Source organism: Medicago sativa, chromosome 8 (assembly GCF_051527215.1).
Source record: "Medicago sativa cultivar Bolivia chromosome 8, Bolivia_mono, whole genome shotgun sequence".
NCBI classification, from domain to species: Eukaryota; Viridiplantae; Streptophyta; class Magnoliopsida; order Fabales; family Fabaceae; genus Medicago; species Medicago sativa.
The window spans coordinates 79,434,485-79,457,350 of NC_140756.1; the positions used below are offsets into that span (position 1 = coordinate 79,434,485).

The 22,866-nt window shown below is 36.1% G+C and overlaps 2 protein-coding genes across 14 annotated transcripts; both read right to left on the reverse strand.

Moving 5' to 3' along the window:
* Positions 1-465: 465 nt before the first annotated feature.
* LOC146901969 (uncharacterized) lies at positions 466-13,416 on the reverse strand. 13 transcript variants are annotated; one of them, XM_085731415.1, is made up of 11 exons: positions 13,278-13,416; positions 12,600-12,798; positions 10,897-11,220; positions 9,110-10,771; positions 8,208-8,998; positions 7,961-8,085; positions 5,931-7,667; positions 5,539-5,587; positions 5,215-5,459; positions 4,756-4,857; positions 466-1,151 (listed from the first exon to the last, which is right to left on the reverse strand). In XM_085731415.1, exons 3-11 carry the CDS (start codon positions 11,087-11,089, stop codon positions 911-913), a joined length of 5,145 nt encoding a protein of 1,714 aa, XP_085587541.1. In that variant the 5' UTR covers positions 11,090-11,220; positions 12,600-12,798; positions 13,278-13,416; the 3' UTR covers positions 466-910. The 13 variants fall into 13 exon arrangements, with proteins under 13 accessions (XP_085587541.1, XP_085587540.1, XP_085587542.1 ...); XM_085731414.1 differs by having other exon boundaries at positions 11,732-12,798; XM_085731416.1 differs by lacking the exon at positions 12,600-12,798 and having other exon boundaries at positions 5,931-7,571.
* A 3,358-nt stretch (positions 13,417-16,774) lies between these two features.
* Positions 16,775-20,739, reverse strand: LOC146901970 (uncharacterized). The gene is made up of 8 exons (XM_085731417.1): positions 20,111-20,739; positions 19,748-19,905; positions 19,434-19,585; positions 19,296-19,336; positions 18,934-19,091; positions 18,704-18,817; positions 18,082-18,198; positions 16,775-17,088 (listed from the first exon to the last, which is right to left on the reverse strand). Exons 1-4 carry the CDS (start codon positions 20,119-20,121, stop codon positions 19,298-19,300), a joined length of 360 nt encoding a protein of 119 aa, XP_085587543.1. The 5' UTR covers positions 20,122-20,739; the 3' UTR covers positions 16,775-17,088; positions 18,082-18,198; positions 18,704-18,817; positions 18,934-19,091; positions 19,296-19,297.
* Between the last annotated feature and the right edge of the window lie 2,127 nt (positions 20,740-22,866).

Below are 22,866 nucleotides of genomic sequence, written 5' to 3' on the forward strand. Positions count from 1 at the left end.
CTCCCCTAGCCAGAACCATATCTCCCCCCAAAAGTAAATATCCATATAGCTCGCCCCTCCTGACTTTAGTTTTATTCAAGAATAGTATTTGACTGGCGATTACTGATGGTTGTTTATACAAATACATCCTCAACAAAGAGCAGCCTAAGGGCATAGAAAATACCGGGAGGAGGAAAACCACACATGGAAAATGGTTTATTGTAGAAATTAATAATGAAATGATTGAGTGAAGTCTTCTTCAAAAAAAAAAAAAGAAAGATCGAGTGAAGCAGGGCTAATGCCAATTAATCAGACAAAACTGAGCCGTAGTCTGGCTCAAACGAAGTACGGGAAAAAGCTTTAGAAATGAGAAAATGGAAATGATAAAGTAACACTAAGCAGTTATGCTACTTAATCGGACAACCTAGCCAAATGGTATGTGGTTGAAACCAGGGAGACTACATATATTATCTTGCTATATACAGATACAAGAAAATGATCTGGAATTGAGAGAAAATAAATGATTGAGTTAACAATAAACATCTTATGTTCTATCCAAAGAAAAAAGAAAAACAATGACCAGCTTATGGTAACCAATCAGACAACCGAGCAAAACGGCATGGTTAAACTAAGTAGACTGCATATATTATCTTACTATATACAAAAAGGCTTAGAACCTGAACCAAAAGTAAAAGATAACTAGATTGCAAAGATCTAAGCATAAATACATACATACAAATATAGATTGGAAAGATCTAACAGCCTCCATTGGTTGAGGAGGCAATCTAGTACCATTCTTCTCCTACATTGCCAGTTGTATGGTTCTATTGCGATGAAGTCCCAGTAATATAAGTTGAAAGAAAAGGACCAAAAAACAGGAGATTGCGGGGATAACCGACCAAGAAAGATGGACAAATGAATTAATTAATTATCAAAGTGAAAGACATTGTACCCTGTCTGGTAGATTTCTAGGCATTGGATGTGCATAAACATGTTTCTGCACAAATGATTTCTGAGGATTTGCTGTTGCTTCAGAGGATGATGAAGCCTCTGCCCCATCATTTTGCGCCCGTGCACCATGGAATTTGGCAAATCGATTGATGACAGAAAATCTTCTTTCTAAATCATGACACTCAATTCTTAAGTCCAAAACCGAGGCTCTGCTTTCCAATCTGCATCATCAAGATGAAAAATGGTAAAATGAGGGGAGGGTGACAAAATCCATAGCATATATTAACAAACAAAAAGTGAAATAGTAACCTAAAATAGTAGTGGCAGTGGGCAACCAAAATAAAAAGCAAAACATTTTTGCTAATGACAGTTATCTAGAATTGTTACAGTTAGATTGGCTATGATTCATGAACTTCTGTGATTGTGATATAAACTTACGCGTTATGACTTAAGCACCTATGATTTTAGTTTTACATTGTAATTTGGTGGTTATTTTCCTTGTATATGATATTTTTTATGCATGAGTGTGTAGGTATAGTTTGGCACTTTAGGTAGGATGCTAAGATTCTCTGAGTTAGGATCTTTCACCCACTCCCGATCCAGGGTATATTCAGATTTTGACAACATAGCTTGCCATGCAAAGTTTAAACCAAGCCATTCTTAAAACCACATGCAGACCAGCCAGCTCTAAAACATAAGCATCCAATATAACAAGTTTCCGAATATATTGGTTGTAAAAGTGACTCGGTGTCTATTTGTTTCACAATCCTCACAGACAATCCCAATACTCTAGTGACCTTCAGGAAATAAAATCATGGTTAGCACCACTATCAACTATTAGAATTCAATCCAAAGATGCTCATTGCATTACATTCCAACATTTCTTCTTTCTCTCCAGCAGTTTCCAAAGATGTGATTTCTCTGTCCTTGACTCCCTCACCACCCGCCACCATCACTGTCCGAAATTGCCACCAACCTTCGGTACAGGGGATGAAATTTCTCCCCGACCCTAAAGCAGAGTCTTCAATTTTCCTTTCCCTTAGTTCATGGTAATGTGGTGGACCCTCTGCAACATCATCAAGGATATTTTGCTCTCGTCAGCACTGACAAATTTTAGTTGTGTTTTGTGACCCACTGGACAGAGCCATACCCTTATCTTGCAGCTCATCGGGCATTGCCGAATCCACCAATATATCATGCGACATTGAGCCAATTTTCAGAGGAGGAAAGTCTGTATCTATCTCATGAGCAATTGAGACTATTTTCAGGCAAAAAGAGAGAGTAAACCAGGCATAGACAACAGCTCCATAATTCAAATTCAACTTGCTGAATTTGTTCTTTGAAATTTTACTACCACAAAAAAAGAACAGGAAAAGGCAACAGATACTGCAGAAGCTTTTAAGTTTTAACAGTTTCGGACATAATAACAAAGTTTCAGTATTATTTGATACCTATGAAGCACAGACTCTGACAAGGACACCAGACACAACACAGCTAATGTCAAAAGATATCTATTTATGTGAGAGGAGTTAATATCATCCATTGGATTAAAATGTATGGACAAGTTTAAAAATGCTTAAGTGGGTGTGCTCCACATTCCAATCACCCTCGTCACCACATCTCTGCAGACTTCGATTTTCTAATACCCACACCCTTTCTCTAACATAAATAACACAATTTTTCTCGCGTTTTACGATTCACACACTCCTTATATTGTTAGCTGCACGATTTACACATGATAAAGAAGCTCCAAGAGGCAAAGGAACAATCTTTGGATCAATTAAAGAGGCAAATAACAAATCTTCCATTTAAAGAGGGCTCTAAAAGAGGAAAATAAAAAAGATGCGAGAGGAAACTCGAGTGAAGAAAATAAAACGAATCAATGTATTTTGATTGCAACTCTGATGACGTAAATAGCGGTGATGGCCGGCAACATGGTGCTGATACCTAATGCCGTAAACCAGATACCTACTACAGGCCAAGCAGCTAGGAAGAAATGTAAAGAATGAGAATTGTTGAAACTAGCAGATTCATTAGCAGATAGGTTTCTTCCTCTTGACCGAATACCTTCATTAGCAGATTCATTTTCTGTGGTTGATCGTAGTGGTTGAAAGAAGATTAAAAGGTAAATGACATCTGTGGTAAACAAAGTTTTTGGAATTTTGTGGAATCCATAGACGAGAGATAGAGAGGTGGAGAGGCACGATATGACTTAAATGGAGCCTTTTAATCTTAGCCACTCATTTTATTCCAAAGGTTGATAAATAACCTAACTCACATAAAATTTTCATTCTCACTAGATATGGCCCATATTATATAATATTATGTGTGTGTGCGCGCGCGTGCGCATGTGTGTGATTTGTCCAAAAAAGCCATGATAATAACTTTTTTTCTGTGTCGGGATTGTTATTTAATTGTTTTTTTTTTTGGGCCATTTACTAATTTATTTGAATCACTAATCTTAGTTTCATCGGGTTTTTCAATTTTTCATATGGTTGTGTTTCAAAAAGCAGAAAAACCTTGAAGTACAATAGCACCAAGTGTTACTTTTACCCAAGACTTTGCAACTTTCGGGTCTTTTAACCAAAATGCATCAACTTGCAATATTAGTACCCCCTCTACAATCCCGTTGGCTAAAGATGCACGTAAGTATGATGATATTGGGCTATGCAGCTCTTTTATAACATCATTTGTAATATATCTAAATTGAGAATGAAAATTTATATATGCATCTAAATTGAGCAATTTGTTTTATTGCAAAAAAAATATAATTGAGCAATTTGTTTTATTGCAAAAAAATCTAAAACTATATACACTAGCAATCCACCTACACCTATCCATCTCCTAACAAAAAACTGAAAATAATGGAATCAAATTCAAGATCTTTAACCAACTCATTAATCACCATCCACGTTACGATAGAAGATGAAGTTTGTATGTGAAAAGACATGCAAGAATTTTTCAAATACCTAATTAAAATAATATGATATTACTTTTAAAACTTTTTTAGAGGTGTTCATTATTACCGTAGACAAATCTATGGTGTGTCTCGGGGGCGGCCCAAGCCCAAAGCAAGTAAAAAGAAGGGTTTACGCCTCTAATTTTCTGTTATATAAGCCAAAAAATTGGATGTTTGATTTTATATACTATAGGTTCCACACACAATTTAAGGTCTCCTAGAGGCAAAGTACTTTTCTCCTGATGAGAAGTTCATTAATTCGATCTTGAGGTTTGTGTTTTTGGAGTTTCCATTTTGCACGAGAAAAATATTAGTAAAAAAATTGAATATATCTAATTGCTAATCAAACACGGCCTCTCTTTCTAAGAAAGAACCTGCCAATGGACAGCTCTTCTTTTTCAGAAATACTCCATAATCTTAAATGTTAACACGAAGATTGACAAAAAACTAAGCAAAATTGAAAGTGAAAGGCATCATTATAGGTTGATAACATTCCAACTATGCCGGCACCCCGTCACTCCATCAATTAAAGATTGGCAATAAAAACAAAAGATAAAATTTTTATAAGATATTGTCGTTAATTTTTAAAAGGCCATGTGTAAAACTTCACATTAAGCCTCAATAAACGTTGAGGCAGCCCTAGTGTTTCTGATGAGTGTCCAAGATGTGTTGAAGCAAAGAAAAGAGTTTATTTTACGACACTTCTTTGAGTTATCTTACATGTGTCGTACGAGTGTCAAACACCGACGCGTCACACTAGGACATGGCTAACCTGAGGAGTGTCCGTGCTTCATAGTTTGCTACTAGGGCCATTAGAAAAAATAAAAAACGGATTGAAAAAATCCAATTGAACACTGCAATAGTACCTCATGACATCATTTTCCAGCTTCCTTGCCCTATCAGAAAAATCTTCCACTTTCAAAATGTACTGGTCAATTTTATCAGATGATTTAAGCCTATTAGGCCGGCTGCAATACATTAACAACAAATTTCAATTATCACATTCAAAATTATATACAAGTGAATGAAAGACTGAATATATGGATCCTATCAAATAAGAGAAGTGGTTTATTGTGAATGAGACGAAGAATCATGACCATGAAACATGTATGCAGAGTCAAGATTAAAATACAAGGTCATGCAACTTTTAATGTCGCCGTTTACTTCTGAAAAACTTTCTAGACCATTCATATGGATTATCATGATCAAGATCAACTCTCCTGACATCCCATTATCACAACAATATAGGGCTCACTTGATAAGGGCCCTATCATCCATTCAAAACCCGCATATGCTCACTTCAAAAGGGAAAAATCAAATCTTACAGATTTTCGCTAGCCAGAGGCACTGGCGTGTCATTTCCACACAATGAGACTGAACTGCACGCATCTCCTAACACTAATCTAGCAACAGAATAAACCACACTATCATGATGCAACTTGACATCTGCAGAGAGAACTGCCGCTGGAGGAGGGTTAAGTAGTTGCTGCATGAGCTGTGTTGTCAAGACAAGTCTTCTTTTTGACTTCATTGTTGGCAAAACTTCAACTAGCTCAGCATCGTCCTCAACCTAAAATTATACAGTGAGTAATGTGAATGCCTGTAACAAATGAAGTGTCAATTGCATAGGCTGATGATTATGAACAAACCTTCTCAATCAATCTATTTGCAGCTTGTGCCCAGTCTAATTCTGCCCCCCTGCCAAATAATAAGTGCAATCTTCTTAGAAGAAAAAAGATAAAAAAGTAATGAACATAAAACAAGATTACAATATATTCACATAGTGAAAACAGTAAACAGTGAAATACTTTCAAGCAATTCAAAAACATCATATCAACTTGTCAAACAGATGGGATTTTTTCCACTTCAAGTGATCAATAATAGCAACAGGGAATTGCAAGTGCATTAAATGTGTTTAGATTAGCTTATTTTGTGTTAAGAGGTACCAATAATAAAAAACACAAGATAACTTTTTACTGAAAACTATTTTTGCGTAACAATTAACAAATTATAGCCTAAATCACATAATTTTGTCAAGAACCTGATGTCTCGAAGCCTTTCAGAACCCTGTTTCATTTCTTCATGCCATGCCACGAGTTCTGAAGTAGCACTTTTACGCTTTTTTGGTCTCACAGTAAGCAAATCAGGCTCAATAGCAGGAGGAGACAATAACTGAGAAGGCACGTTGACATTTGCAACTGAAGTAGGCATTGGACTTGGCCTGGCATGACCATGCTGACCAGCATCATTGAGACTATTGACTTGCTCCATTGGATTACCAAGATGCAAACTAGCAGATTGGTTCTTCACGGTGAAAGGCTGGTTCATGATGTTTGGAGTCATTGCACGTGCATCATACATTGGCAACATCTTTCCATTTTTAAAAGTTCCATATTGCTCAAACCATGATGGAGCCATTTGAGGATTTATTAAAGAATGATCACTTCTGAGAGAAGTTACTTTATTACTATTAGCAACATTAAGAGCATTTTTCTGATCATATATGACCCTCTCCTCAGAAGATGCATTAGTTTCTCGTCCATCACCTGGCACTGAAGAATTATCCCCCAAAACATCTTCGACAGTGTTATTGTATTTGTATGACTGTTGTCCATGGTTAGAATCCCCTACATCATTTGTAACTTTGAATTTGTTGACATCTTGATGAATAGGATTAATCTCCATATTTTTCATGGACTGAACTTGATTTGGCATAGAGAAATTATGATGCAAAAAAGTGTTTGGTCTTAAAGACCGACCAAAATCCTCAATATCTCTAGAAGTCGCAGCTTGGCTAGATTGAGATGCATCAGGTGTACTTTTCACAATATTTTCCTCTACACGTGAAGCATTTGCAGTTTCACCAGTGGCATCAACAACTTCAGGCAACATCTGTTTCCTGGAGAGGTCATTAGCATCATTCTCTGAATCTTCAACATGTAGCTTATGTGGCTCTGTTGCAGTTTCACAGATATTAATTGGTTGGGGATGGGATGGAGCCATCAAAGCATTAGGCTGTTGCATGCCAGAAACACTTGTCCATACATTGCGTAAAACTTTAGACGGGGTACCATGTAGAGATGCATTAAAAGTGACAGAAGGATGAGGAGCTGTGCCAGCCTCCAATGCTGAAATTTGCATGGTAGGATCTCCATGGCGGATCTGGTTTATACCACTCAGCTTGGGAAGGTCCTGAGCAGATGACACTGCAGATTGACTAGTTTGGGCTCTTTCGCAATATTCATCTATCTGACTTGTGGAACCCATTCGCTCAACACGACTTGCACTATCACATTGAGTATTTGCTACTTGTCCACCAAGACTAGCCATATTCTGATTTTGTGGATGGATCCGGGAGACAGGAAAGCCAGATGTAGAAGCCTGTTGAGTATTTCCCAGTGCACTATACTGGGAGGCTTTATCAAAAACTTGCCCTGAGGAACCAGCTATGTTATTTCTAATTTCATGAGATGACTCTTGAGAAGGAAAAGTCTGAGTATCAGCCAACCAAGTATGACCCTTGTCTACCATCTCAGATGCAACATGTGGTGTAGCATGAGAAGACGCCATAGGAAGCCTTTGAGTAGGAGGAGCCAATTGTAAACCAAAGCCCTGAGACGAAGAACTTTGATTCCGTTGAGGATGTACAACAGACCCATTAGAAGATTCGGTATCCATCACCCTGGAAGATAAATGGCAGTTAGAAGTGCTCATATTTGTTGCAATGCCATGCTCCCTTGACTGATCCACTTTATGAAGAAGCTCAAGAATATTTTGACTACAATAATTTTAACAAAGCAAAGCAAACAGTTGAGCTAAGATCATTTTGCACATTATGAAGAGAAAAATAATGGGAAAAGGAAAGAAAAAGAGAGAAGTAAACCAAGTTGCAGCACCATTTAGAACATAAGTTAGCAAATGAAAAGTTAAACGAGCACAGTTACAGTTATTTTCTAGTTAAAATAATAATTGAAGAAACAATAATTTAGAAGGGAGTATGGCATGATGAAATAGTAGATTTATTTACAAGCGAAAAAACAAAAGCAAAAGGAAAATTTTCAATTCAATTACCCGGGCGAAGCAGTCTTATTCGAGGCGCAATTACCAAAATTTCTATCAAATGGCATCAATGTTTTCGGTGCGTAACTAGATAGTTCACTTTTTGAAGCATTATCATCGATGCTTTTATTGTCAACCTGAAAAGCAAGTTCCCACCTCTATCAGATATTAAGGAATTTACTGTGATTCCTCTGCAGCTGGAAAAGTAAAGATAACTTTAAGCAATTACTATAGTGGTTCATGCGTAATAAGGGTTTACCTTCTCTGTTTCAGAATAATTCCCATCAGAATGACCATATTTTGACTGCCCTGGGTAGCTCTGGTCTTGACTTTTAAGTCCTCCAAAGGGTTGATGGGGAATAGGCTGTGAATTTACTACATGTTTGTTTCCATAAGATTCTGTCTCAACACCAACATCCCCCATTGGGTGATACTGAAATTTACGAGTTACAGGAGGTCTACGATTTCCCTGACCAGGTAACTTCGGGCTGTGCAAATCACTTCCGTCGAAATTGGGGTTTTCTCTCACACCACTAGCTCTATGATAGGAAGGATTAGACTCAATACCATCTGCAGATTTATCCGTTTTATTTGAGTTTTCCATATCATATGCTTCTTCTGAATTCTCGTTCTGTAATGACTCCAAAACTAAAGGATTCTTCTCCATGTGATGCCTATACTTCCCTCCTGCACCTTCGTTTCTTCCAAAGCTCCCCACAGAATCTGCATGCCTCAATGTGTCAACATTAGAATGTTGATGGTTGCTCGGTCGGCTGACCCATGTAGCACCAGAGTTTGGCATGGCAACGATACCATTCATACCAGAACCTTCCCCAGAAACCTGCATATTACCTGCCGACTTTACACGTTCCAAAGCAACAGATGGATTATTGTCAGAATCAGGCTCCCACGTAGTAGGAACCTGGCCCAGTTTAGGAGTAGAATTGTTTTCGGGTGGGGCTGATTTTATATAATTCCATCCATTAGATCTATTGAACGGCTCACTACTTCTGCTAGGAGATGACAGAGTTTGTTGATGATTCCAAGAACCTGAAATAAACTTTTCATTAACTTCTAAACCTGAGGAATTGGTAGCATTTCCATAGATATGACTTCCTTCTGCCACTGGTTTTTGCTGAGGGTTGCAATCTAGCCATTTACCTCTTTCTAAAATCTGAGGAATTGATCTTTGAGAAGAATCTGCATGTAATCTGTTATGCTGTTCCTGTGCAGTATCAGCACCTGGCTGATGAAATCCAGGAAGACCAGAATAGTTTACAGTGGGACTGGGCCTGCTAAGATCATCTTGACGAATTAAAGGCCGTGAGTTTATATTGGGGGATGACTGCAAGTTATTTTCAGCCCAAACTGATTGTTGTTTGCTGCTATCAATGGGTGAAGGTCCTTCTTTTGGCAATGAACGTTCAGTATTCCTGGAACTTAAACCACTCCATTCTTCCTGTATACCCATTTCACTACTAGAAGTTTCAGCTACAGCAGACTGCATAAGTGCACTCCAACTCCCACTTTGAAGAGATGGAAATCCACTAAAACCATCTGAATCATCCAGCATATTGAAACCAGAATTCCTGCCAAATCCATCCCAAGGGTTGTCATCAGAACCAAACAAAATCTTTTCTTCTGTTGGATCTAGAGTAGCCACATTATGTGGAGGAGCCTGCCCTATCATCTTGTCCTGTGAAGTCTCAGAAGATCCGGCCAGTTCCTGCCTTGCATGAAAATCTTCCATTGGTACATCTCTTTGCTCAGAATTCATCTGCTGCAAGTTCTCCATATTCAGTCCACTATTAATACCTTGAGCAACTGAACCGAACATACTTTTTCTTTGAATATCTTGTCTAGAAACTGAAGTTCCGTCATTTGAGTTCGTTTGATCTGACATTGCAGCATATTGATGAGCTGGAAATGTATTAACACTGGCTGATATGGATGGTAATGATTGTTTGTCACCTTGAACGTGAGAATACTGGTTTTGGATAGAAATCTGAGACATTGCTGACTTGTCTGCTTGAACATGAGAGTACAGGCTAGGTGCACCTCTAGAACCAGAAACTGGAAGCCCGTAAAGAGACTGGTCTCCTTGATTAGGAACCAAACCCATCAAGCGCAGTTGCTCTGGAGATATCACAAAACCATTAGGTGGCCCTTGCATAACTGGAGATGCACCACGCTGGAGCCAATTTGCATTAGTTGCCATAACTTCAGGCTGCCACATAAGGTTAGATGCCTCGTTAACGGGAATGCCATTAATAAGAGATGGAGAATGGTTGGCAACTGTCTGTTTTGAAATGGAAGAAGCAGGAGTTATGGAACTATGTTGCCTCGCTTCTAGTTGATGAAATTGTTGTTGCCTTTGAAGTTCCTGCATCTGGTTGAGCATTGCTTGTTGTTGTAAAAGCTGCATGTCATTAATCCCTGGCTGCTGCCTAGGGAAAGACTGAAGCATGCCTGATTGTCGACTGCTTATTTGTTGTTGACCTCCAAAAAAATCATAATTGACAGGAGACTCTGTACCATCAGTCCTAGTCAAGTTTTTCTTATAGTGATCAAGACCAGCCCCTTGCTGTGACTCTAGCACCGTTATTCCTCTTGATATGCCATGCAAATCAGCTCCCGTATCCACTCCCAAAATGTTTGCTTCATTTTGCCTGGTCTGGAAAACCTGATGTCCTTGCATATAGCCATTAACAGCTGTTTGTTGGTTTGGGGTTTGATTTCTGCCAATGTCAGGCCTCAGATTTGATTGTGCCGGGTTCAAACCATGTCGCAAATGTAGAGCGCTTGTGTTTCCCTGCTCAGAATCTTTGGACATTGAAAAGGAAGTATGATTAATAACAATAAAAAATAGATATATCAATCAACTGTATAAATATTAGATATATATATGTGTCATGTGTGTGTGTACAAATACATATATAAACTTCTACCTGATTGTTGTAGATTAAAATGTTTCAAATTGGAAATAAAAGGTCCACCGGCTGGTCTCTGGCTGCCAGCCCACAAATTGTTGCTTAGCCCAGGCCAGTTCCCGTCAACTGCCTGTGCGTGATACTGGCCCTGGGACAAGTTTTCTTGACCAAAAAAATTATGGACCCTGTCTCCTACCTCGTTTCCAGGCATAGATGACCCAGCTCACAATTTTTCAGCTGATAACTATTTATAAGAAGCCGTAATGAACCAAGGAAGATCAAGAAAAAGTTTCTCCAAATATTATGTCCAAAAACACCCCTCTGAGCAACTATCATTTACTCCTGGAAATTGTTTAAGAGAAAAAAAATTAGCCAGCTAGTATAAGTCCATTTGGTGTAATGTTAAATTGTTAATTAAGTAGTTGTCAAAACATGGGATAAGATAAAAATAATTGACATCTCGTGCAACGCAAGATACCATACACAACCATTGATCAAATGCACCATGTATAATAAGTGTGCAACAGTAAAAACCAAGCAGCTCAAATACAAAATAAAATTTTCACGATGCAAAATAAACATTTTTTGATAAGCACACTGTTGCTTAGCAAAAGCAGCCCTAAAGTTTTTTTCTTGCAGACCAATTTGAAAATGTTTATGATGCAATCAAAAGAAATTTTGGGCCACTGCTGCTTCATTGATAAAAAACAGTCAACTAAAATGCATCAAATGTCTTTGTAAAGTGTGAGACGAAGCTAGAGTATCCAACATTAAGGTTCTAGGTGTTCTATCTTAAACATAGAAAAAATGGTAGAATTGTAAGAGGAAAAAAATGAAGTTCTCGGTTTTATACTCTGGAATAACTCGAGTGTAGGTAATGTTACACACTCTGCGCATAAGCAGTAATGTCTTTCAGACATTTTTTGTACATTTGCACATCCAATAATTTCTTTCTCACATATAATTGACTTGTAAATATCCTCCAACACCTAGATCAGTACTGAAAAACTACAGAATGTTCAAATAGAAATAGCTCTTCTGCATAAGTATCAACTTAAAAAGAAGTCTGGCATCAACAACCAGGTTTCGCCTTTCTTCAAAAAAACAACCAGGTTTCGCCATTGTTAACTCACAAGCAAACAAATAAATAAAAAATGATTTGCCTCCCCCTTCAAAGTTTACAGGTAATTGAAGTACAAGTGCACATAAGCTATCAAAATGGAGAGTATATGGACATTCCGAGAACTGCCAAATCAACTACATTAATGATCTTAAGAACAAAGGAAAAAACACACAACAGAAATCCAGAACCTAGACCATCATATCATATATCGTACACATTTATGTGTTATCTAAACCAGAGTCATGCAGAAACAGCAAGAACTCCACTGCAGAGCTTTTATTACACATTCCCTATACGCAGCTCCCTATTTTCTATTTACAAATGTGTGTTATTCTAGTAATGGCATCCAACATATTTGTTATGTCCCGTCTTCACACCCCTTTGTTTTAACTACCTCAGTAATTTATCATCCTTGAGACTTGGCAGTAGTAATTCCTCGATATTGAAAGCAAACTCTAATTTATTACAAAACAATAACCAATAAAAATCCCAAAGAGCAAACTTATCCAAAAACTTCAAGGCATCCACAGCCTCAAACCACCCCTTGTGTTTGTGCGAACACATACAATTCAACCACGACTATTAAAAACATCCTCACCGCAAGAATCCACCATCTCTGTTCATATCTTCCAGCACCAAACTCATATTGCACCCACATGGATAGAATTTTAACTAACCCGTCTTCATTATCTAACCTAACACTAACAGAGAAATCTACTTGCATAAATCATTTCAACGACTCAATTTTCCAGTAGAAGAAACACTTCTTAATTTTTTTCATAGACTACAGTGTAGACCTACATAACAACAAGCTCATATCAGCATGCAAAAAATTCACACTCTCCTCCTCAATGTAAGAAAAACCAAAACTACTCAGAAACACGTTGAAGCAAAAACTAAAAACTAGAAAAGTGTAAAACATCACCAAAATTAAAAATCTAACATGAAATGCGCACAGTTCAATTAAGCTGAAAATCTTTCACTTCCTAAAGAAATGAGATAATTCAACAAACACAAAACTCAATTACAATTTCACTTCCCATGCTTTCTCATCAACTACCAAAAAACACTACAAAATCTCAAAATCATCACAAAAACACAAAAGATCGGAAATAATTCACAATTCAAGCTCACAAATAGCGACTAACAAACACAAAACAACAAAACGAGTTCTCAAAATCGTGCCCAATATGGAAAGCGAAAAACGGAAGCAGATTTGTTTGTGGAGAGAGAATACTAGGGTTTTTAGAGATAGAAATGGAGTAGGTGAACTCACAGTGACATTGAGAAGATTCAGTTGAAGATGAAAATTGATCCTGAAAGAGTGTTGAAGATCAAAGCGTTAGGGTTCGTCGTAGCGGTGGAAGAAGGAAAAACGAGTTTCTTAGCTCTAGCTGAGATAAAGTGATCGAAATAGTGTGAAATTTTCAACGAACAGAGGAACAACACCAAGGTTCGGACCGGAGGTTAGGTTCGGTGAGACGAGGCTGGTTGGTTTGGATACAAAGCTGGTATGGGCTTTTCTTTCTTCCCTCGCGAAATGCGAAGCAAGCCCAATGGAAGATCGCCAATTGGAACCATACACGTATCACGGTTATGGCTTCAAAGAAAAACTAGAAGTTGTACTTCAATTATTTTAAAATGTGTTCATACAAGCTTTAAGTTTTAAGTAGACAAGACGAGACGAGATCGATTAGATTGCTATGAATAGAGATAATAGTAGTACATCTTCTGAGGATGAAATAGAAGTACTAGAATCGCAAGACGAAATCGTCTGTATGGATCGAATACGGAGAGAAGAAGTAGGGTGGAGTCGACGCATAGACTTGGCGGTGATTGTGAACCCTCGTTAAACAAGAGACGTTGTGAATAATGGCGGTTATTATGAAATATTTAATTTGATTTTTTCTATTTTAAACACTTAGTTTGATGTGTCTCATGCAGCGAACTTAAATGGTTGACAGTGTAAAGTGGTTTTGTACGTATTCTAATTAGGAAAATGATTAATAGTATGACCAAAATTCAATGAAAACTAACGAACGATAAAAATTAGAATCTCGACATTTACTTCTTTTTTAAATTCCATTTTTCAATGTTCACGACCATTTCACCGCCACATCGTCGTCAGGAAAATGGAACCATCTCTCATCTCCATCATTATGTCTTCAACCCACAAACACCTCTCTTAGTCCCTAATCTGGAGTTCTGGTTCGATTTGGGACAGTGGATAACAACCACCTACGGATTTTAGACATGGATTTGAAGTTATGCTTTGATTGGATTAGGTTTGCAGTGGGTTGTTGAGGATCAATCATTCCAAACAAGCTTCTCAATTTAATTTAGACACTGACGTCGTTATATAGATGAGTACTATTAGATAACTCGTAATGTCTTTAGGGACTTCAAACATAAAACACATTGAGTTTTGGAATAAGGAAGATGAGACACTAAATTAACATCTTGCTTAAGCTTGAATGAATATAATTTACCCTCGTTGAAAATTCTAAACTATTATCGGCGTTGTTGATTAGGAAGAAGCGTAATACTTGATGAATTTCTATAAATTAGGGTTTGTTGTCTACCCTTTTAAATATTTAATTTTATCTTGTTTTCAAACAGAAAACTAGAAGTTATACGTGGGAGATGGTTATTACACGTATATTCATCGAATTTCATAGGAAATCACATTGTACAATTTAGCATCGTTGTTCTAATTAATCTCCATGTGTGTTTAGTTCTGTGTGGACAAACTTCATAAATGGGCTACCATAGATCGGTACTTAAAATTATTAGAAATTTCATGGATGATCGGTAATACTATTCAAAAGTAAAAAAATCATGGTGTTTCTCGTATGGGAAATGATACATGTCCCGACAGAATGTTTACCGAAAATATCACGAACCTTTTTTCAGTAACTCAATATTACTTACTAGCATATTTTTTCCACCAACTTTCGTGTATTCCGCAAAGCCCTCCTTTTCTATTGGTTAAATTTTGATTCGCGAGACTTTCTTGATAAAATTTGTCGCTAGCTATAGCAATGCTCATCTCATATTTTCGACTAAGTGGGCCCGTGACACAGGCCTCACAGTTGTCGGGGCCCAAAATTTGAATTTTTAACAATATATATTGGGAAATTTTACCCCACACCCCTACATTTATACCTTTACCCCAACATTTGACTCAAAATGTCAAATTTACCCTTTATATATAAAAAAAAAAAAAAAACTGAGCAGTCACTCTTTCAATTGTTCACCCTACTTTTCCTGGAAAACGATAAAACATGAAGTGCATCACCGGAACCCTTCTTTGCCGGAAAATGTTCCAATTTTATTTTTCACGTTTCTAAAACTGTTATTGTCGCTGGAATTATTGTGAATTGTTATTGTTTTTGGAATCATTCTTGTTATTTGAATTGTTGTGAATTTCACGTTTCTGATGATTTGTATTTGTTCTCTGAATCATTGATTGAGGTTTTATGGGTTTGACATAGTTATTTAGTTTCTCGGAGATCGTTTCCAGTGTTGTATTCATGATTTTATGTAATTGTTTTCCTTTATTGTTTTCATGATTTCATGGAATTGTTTGTCACAGCTCTATTGAATCCCGAAAAACATGCAAAAGCATTTCCAGAAATCTCAATATTTGTTTCCAGCATCATGACTGTTCTGTCACTCTTTTGTGATGAAAATATTGGGATATAATAGATAGTCCTCCCTTTAGTGCTTCAAAGCATGCGAATGACATCACACATGGCTTGATGCTTTCCTAAGCATTACATTATATATATATATATATATATCTTCGAAAAGGATTTGTATGACTTTGTGAAATCCGGCAACGCAAAGATGAATGTTCCGGAAAATTTTCGGAAAGGTTTTCTAGTGAAAGAAAAAACCAGAAGCACATACATATGATGTGGGGTGAACTCATAGTCTCATACTAAATTGGGAAACATTGAAAGTGGGGTGAAAAATTAATGTGTAAAAGGTCAAATAGAAAAAGGGTAAAATTGGGATTTTAAAAGCTTTTTAGGGGTGAAAGTACATGTGTTAGGGTATAGGGTAAAATTTCCTATATACTAGACCATCGACCCGTGCGCCGCACGGGTCATGTCGACTGTAAGAACAGCCGATATAATACATCATACCGATTAAAATGATCTTAAAATGTCCTTGTTTAACTCTAATTAGTCATATTGCAAGATAAATTTATATTATTACTAAGGAGAAATGCTAGGATTTAAAAAACAAAAAAAGTTAGGAACATTATCTTTCTTTCACTTTCTCTAACACTCATTTTCCTATTAGATAAACATGGGATCCATTTATAATGTGTATTAATATTAATATTCACAAAAGTAGATACATTTTTAAGAGGACAAAAGTAGACTCATTGAATTATAATTATTATTTTTTAGGGAAGATTCATCGAAATTGTTTAAAAAAATATATGAAACGTAAAGGAAAACCAACTCATATATGAAACATAAAAAATATATTTCTATATGGACAACTATAGAAATAATATTCCTTCAAAAAAATTATAGAAATAATATTGGGAGTTTTTTTTATAAAAAAAAGAAAAGAAAAAAGACACATAACTTAGTTTGAATGTACGATTTTCTTATGATTTTTTTTTTTGGAACTTGTCCACATACAGACAACAAACACAATCATATATATATATATATATATATATATATATATATATATATATATATATATATATATAGCAGACTACCAAAATATTACCACATGCAATCGACAATATCCAACAAAAGAGTACAGACGGTAATACGAATGACCTCATATTTATTCATAAAGCAACAATATTTTATGTTTATCATCAATGCATAACACATAAAACATGTCGAAGAGAACTCACGAAAAAGGCAACAATACAAAACCAAAACTTCCGTCCTTCTCAATCTTAAAAGGGACCAACATATTTGTCAGATCCTCATTCCATACTTCAACAACATTATCAAAATCTTAACCCTTGTATCAAAGCTCATATGACTCATGCCTCATTCTTCCTACTCAAACATTAAATTTGTAAATAACTGACCAAATGGCAATAGTTCCTGCAAAGGAGAAAGAAAAATGGTTATTGGGTTAATGAGAGGCTATAACTTAAATGCTCATTTTCTCTAACATCTCACTTCTCAATTTTTGCAAGTGTATCCACTATCCACCATGTCCACATATTAAATTAAATTGGTTTAAAATCCTATACAAAAACAATGAGGGATGAGGGAGCCAAAAGTAAGTGGTAATTTTAGAGAAAGAAATTGTGGAAGTGGTTAAAACGATAAGAATAGTCTAATGAATGAGGAAGAAATGCTAATGTTAAACCGACCATATATATAACCAAAGCAGACAAATGTTATCCTCGTGAGCTTAGCTCAGTTCAATAAGGCACTCAACTGCAATAGAGGATTAAAGAATAGTGTTGCGGAGAGAGATCACTATGAGTTGAAGCAATTTTTTTAAAACAAAGTTGTTAAAATCCTAATACAACAATCAGAAAAAGGAAAATTTGCAAAGCCGTACCTTTTATTTTTTTTCCCAGATGAATAAGATTCACATGGAATAAAAATTGAAAAAGTATCAATGAACTTCAATTACAAATAAGTATTAAAAATCCAACAAAAAAAATTCCATACCTGCAAGTTATCAATAGATAAAATTGTAATCTATAGTTACATGCCAAAAATACTAAGCAAATTGAGAACACGTTGCTAATTTGGAAGGGGAATAATACATGTGAATGAAGTGAGTCTTTGAATTGACTTACGAATTCCAACAGAGAAAATTACCATTCAAATCAGGTGATTTCAAAACAATTTCTTGCCTAACATAGCTTGCAAGTTTAATTAAAATTTTCCTAAAATCATCTTATGCTAATATGAGATGGAGAACAAAAAAAGCTATACAGCGACAAAAACACCAAGAAGTAGAAAATCCAGCAATTCAAATAAACAAAAAAGGATGAAAGAATTTCCTAAAGCAACACAACAGAGCAGAAAAAATATTTTAAAAGAAGTCAAGTAGAATGGACATTAAACAGAACATACATAAAGGTTCAAAAGTTGGTCATTTTGAAGCTTCATTATATGTATGAGATGACAATCTATTATATGGGATACTCCTCTGCCAATCAAACCGGCCGAATTATCAATAGTGAATAAAACCTACAAATTAAATCAATAGCTAATATGAAGTAGGAACCATAAAATTTCTCAAGAAAAATGAAACGAAGCAACAATTTGTATTCCAATCAAATTTTTATAATATATGTTAAGCTAATCAAATTCAGCTAACATTTTAAAATCACCTAAATCAAATTAATGACGAAATGCTTTTGATATTTGCTTATATGGTAAATAACTAAATATCAGAGATAACTTAAAGCTTCAACCTAAAAGGTGGACATGACCTCAAAACACCAAAGCCGATGCACCAATAATAATAATGAGTACATGCAGTAATAATAACACCAATAACAGAAAAATAGATGGAGTTAGGATATGAATATGGAAACAAAACAAAACATAATATAAACTATACTATTTAAAATTCTGTTTGAAATATTCAAGTTACGTTTTTTTACGATATACTATATCCCAATGCTACTACAAAGACAATTAAGATGCGAAAGTTAATATTATGGTAAAGTAAAAACAATAATGAACCAACCTTTTAAGCTAAGTAAATCAGATGCAACCTTCCAATTGTTTCTTGCCATGATGAAAGAATTCATTTGCGACATTTCAAACCTTGCAGAACGCTATCTATTACCTTCAATCAAAGCTGCAAATTAGGAACAATGAAACAAAGCAACAATTAAAATTTCAATCAAATTTTCATAATATATTAATTTTTTTCAAAAACTCAAAAGGAATAAGTAATACAAAATTGATTCTTACCGTTTGCCCAAAGAGAATACATATCAGGTTGGAGTTGTTGTCAAGGATTGAAGTAGAGGCAAAGGGGGTGAAAACAATGGCAGGTTGGTTTATTAAATTGCATAAGGCGCAATCTCATCCCCTCGCAGATACTCTCTTTCACTTCGGTCAAACAACACCTAAACAAACAATCAAACTACGAAATCAACATTTATATGAGAGAACTTTCCAATGTCAAAACCAAATAAAATTAACAGTTGAATTAAGATCAATTTCACAGTGAATAATCAGATATCATTACAACTCTATAATTGTTTCTTAAAAAATTCAACAAAATCAAATAAAAACTAAAACTGAGAAGGGGGTGTTGGTTTATGACATACTGTTAAGGATATAACCATTTTTTCTGAGCTTCTCCCAACACCTGCAAAATTAGAATTAAAAATTAGAAATGGTTAAAGAAAGAACAAAACAAACGTGTCACAATTACCAATTCGAGAAAGTAGGTATAAATGTTAAACCAGTAGGTGACACCGTTGAAGAGGCATTCGATTTCGCATCGGAGAGGAGATAGTGGGAATGGTAAACTTGATTTTTGATTCACAACGGGAGGTACTTATCAAAATGAATAGTATATCACTACCGCAACCAACACAAACATAAAAACCCCAATCTGAGATTATCAAACAACAATGACAATATCAAATTCCAAAAATCAACTTATGGGTCGGCCAAATTTAGGGTGAGCGGAAGAGAGGGAATAGAAAACCCTAGAAAATCAATTGTAGAGGCTAAAATCGCAAAATACGTAGGAAACACAAATTGAGATTGATACCTGTGGTTTGGTGAGAGCGGAGATAGATCTGAAGACGACGATGCGGCGGTGAATGAGAATGTGAGAGTGTGAGATAGGTAGCTAGGGTTCTGATAATTGGGCTACGAACAATACATTCCGACCGGTTTTTCGCTGCTTCAAAATGTTTTCCTAACTTTCTATACAAATATTCAAACCAATAAGGAACATAACATCAAATTAAGAATCTAACATCAAGAACAAAAACAACAAAACAATTTCATCTTAAAAACATAAAAACACAAACTTTCTTTTTTAGTACCCAAAATCAAAGAGACCGATCAAAAAACAACCTAATTAAAAACCAACCAATTAATCAAAAACATGAAAGAAAAAGGAACATACCCAAAACCCATTTCAAAATAGAAGATTTTCTATGCTTAGAACCCATCATCAAATCAGCCTTAGCTTCCTCAAGCAACCGTTTCTTCTCTTCAAAAATCAAATTAATCAATTTACCTGAGAAATTTGATCCTTATAACGTTTAATATCAGAAGCCCAACGTTGATTCTGCAATTTTAAGTGATCTTGTAGAAAGTTCTGTTGATCGGCGAATGATTGAAGTAGCTTTTCCTGATTCTTCATCATCTGAACCAAAGTGCTGAATATTTTTTTCCCAATTTCCACGCTCTACAGATTCTACGGCATTTGAAGGTTTCAGTTTCTTCGATTTACGCATCGCGTGGTGCAGAATAGGAGAACAAAATAGGGCTAATTTGTTTCAGGTGAAGGTTTCGGATGAAGAGGAGGCGGTGAAGGAGGCAGTTTTGGATGGGGGAGAGGGTTGGCGATGGTGATGATGATAAGAGGAAGAAGAAGATGATAAAAGTTAACCCGTGCTTTTTTTTCTCTTCTTTTGTTACGGCTGTTTCATAATTTAGGTTTTGGTTAGGGTAAAACAGTCATTATAAACATTAGGGCTTCTGAAAAATTAGGGCAAAAAAGTTTGCTTGGGGCAACTTTTATATATAGATTGATTTACGCATCGCGTGGTGCAGAATAGGAGAACAAAATAGGGCTAATTTGTTTCAGGTGAAGGTTTCGGATGAAGAGGAGGCGGTGAAGGAGGCAGTTTTGGATGGGGGAGAGGGTTGGCGATGGTGATGATGATAAGAGGAAGAAGAAGATGATAAAAGTTAACCCGTGCTTTTTTTTCTCTTCTTTTGTTACGGCTGTTTCATAATTTAGGTTTTGGTTAGGGTAAAACAGTCATTATAAACATTAGGGCTTCTGAAAATTAGGGCAAAAAAGTTTGCTTGGGGCAACTTTTATATATAGATTGATTGCCATCAATGTTGCTACTGAACTTAAAAACCTTTCATGTCTTTCAACCATTTATCATTGCCTTTGTGAGAAACCATCTATTCTCATGATCTTGATACAACACAAACTTTCAATTTCAAACGACTTATATTGAGACAACAATATAAAAACTCCAATAAATAACTTTAAGTTTACAAATTTCATGAGATGAAATATATTCTCAAAATTGTCTTTTTTATAAAATTTGTTGTTAATGTAAAGGTATTCATCTGGTAAAGAAAAAAAATAAAGAAATGTAAAAAGACAATTCTATGGTTGAAAATTGAATGAAATCATTCTCATTAATGTTGAATATAATACAAAGACTTTTGGATAGGGATATGTATATCAAGCCCTATTAAACCTCGTCTTTAGAGTAGGAAAATTTGAATATTCAATTTTTTTTTTTTGAATAAAAGACTGATTGAATTAATTGATAAGATCATGAATGTACATGGGTTGAACTTGGCTAGGAACAGACTCCCACCAAATGTCATTGGGCTTATCATGGGCAATTTGGGCTAAAGTATGGGCCACGTGATTGCCATGCCTGTGAGTAAAATGAAATCTACATATGTCTAACTGGCCACTAAGGAAACAGATCTCAGATAAGATGGCACCAAGATAAGTTCTATCTTTCAAAACTGGGATTCTGAGCTTGTCAATAACAGCTTTGCAATCACTTTCGAGGATAACTTTACGAAAGCCACTAGCCATCGCGAGAACCAGACCCGCGTAGATCCCATAGGCTTCTGCTGTATTCGCACAATCAAAGCCGTTTCTGTTCCAAGTTGCTGAGACTAGAACGCTTCCTTCCTCGTTTCTGATGATACAACCTAAACCCCACCTGCCGGAGACTTGAAGATTGGCATCACTGTTAACCTTAACGAAGCCATGTTCCAGACGAATCCATCTTTTATGGGCTGAAGCATGTCCTCCTGGGTTAGTGATGGAGGAGCTGAATCTAGTGAAAGCATGAGTAGACTCAGTAGCCGGTATTGGAGCATTAGCTTGAAGGTAAGCAGAGAGGCTGGAGTTAGCTCGCTGGATGATGTGAGTTTCAGGAACGAGGATGTCTTCGTGCACAGCTTGGTTTCTTGCATGCCATAAACTGTAAGTAATAGCTGCTACTTGAATGACTGTATTGCTATCCTTATTAAGAATGATGTCAGAAATCCAATTAGAGAAATGTTGTTCTGGGATGCTAGGCATATGAATAGATAGCTGAGATCCAAACCAAACTCTCTCTGTATAAGGGCATCTCATGAAAATATGGGTAGTAGTTTCTTCTTTCCTGTAACAACGAGGGCAGAAAATGGGGCATTGAATCCCTCTTTTGATCAGGTTAGCTCTAACAGGGAGGGAGTGGTTTAAAATACGCCATAAAAGGGATTTGTGTCTAGGGATAGTTTTAAGGTTCCAAAGTTTCTGCCATACAGAGTTGTTAACTGTACTGACAGAGGGGTCTTTGTTGTTCTCATATTTCCACCTCTGAATAGCATAGTAACCACTCTTAACAGTATAACAGCCATTCTGGTCATACATCCACATAAGGGTATCAGGTTTATTGGGGTGAATGATGGGGAGCTGGATAATTTGAGAACTGTCTATAGGAAGAAAACTTTGCTGGATAAGGTTGTGGTTCCAGTCAAAAGGGGATTCAGTAAGAAGATCTTTAACCAGGGGAGGACTGCTAGGATTAAAAAGAATTGGTTTGAAACCATTATTATTAGGGAGCCAATTATCCCTTTGGATATGAACTTGAGCACCATTACCAATCCTCCAACAACACCCTTTAT

Coding starts and splice junctions, on each gene's coding strand:
- LOC146901969 (XM_085731403.1), bottom strand. CDS start 11,089: ATGCCTGGAAACGAGGTAGGAGACAGGGTCCATAATTTTTTTGGTCAA. Junction 4,858..5,214: donor CCTCTGGCTAGCGAAAATCT/GTAAGATTTGAT, acceptor AATGTATTGCAG/CCGGCCTAATAGGCTTAAAT. Junction 1,152..4,755: donor CTGGAAAATGATGTCATGAG/GTACTATTGCAG, acceptor TTGATGATGCAG/ATTGGAAAGCAGAGCCTCGG.
- LOC146901970 (XM_085731417.1), bottom strand. Junction 19,586..19,747: donor CCGCTCTCACCAAACCACAG/GTATCAATCTCA, acceptor TGATAATCTCAG/ATTGGGGTTTTTATGTTTGT. Junction 19,337..19,433: donor TTCAACGGTGTCACCTACTG/GTTTAACATTTA, acceptor CTAATTTTGCAG/GTGTTGGGAGAAGCTCAGAA.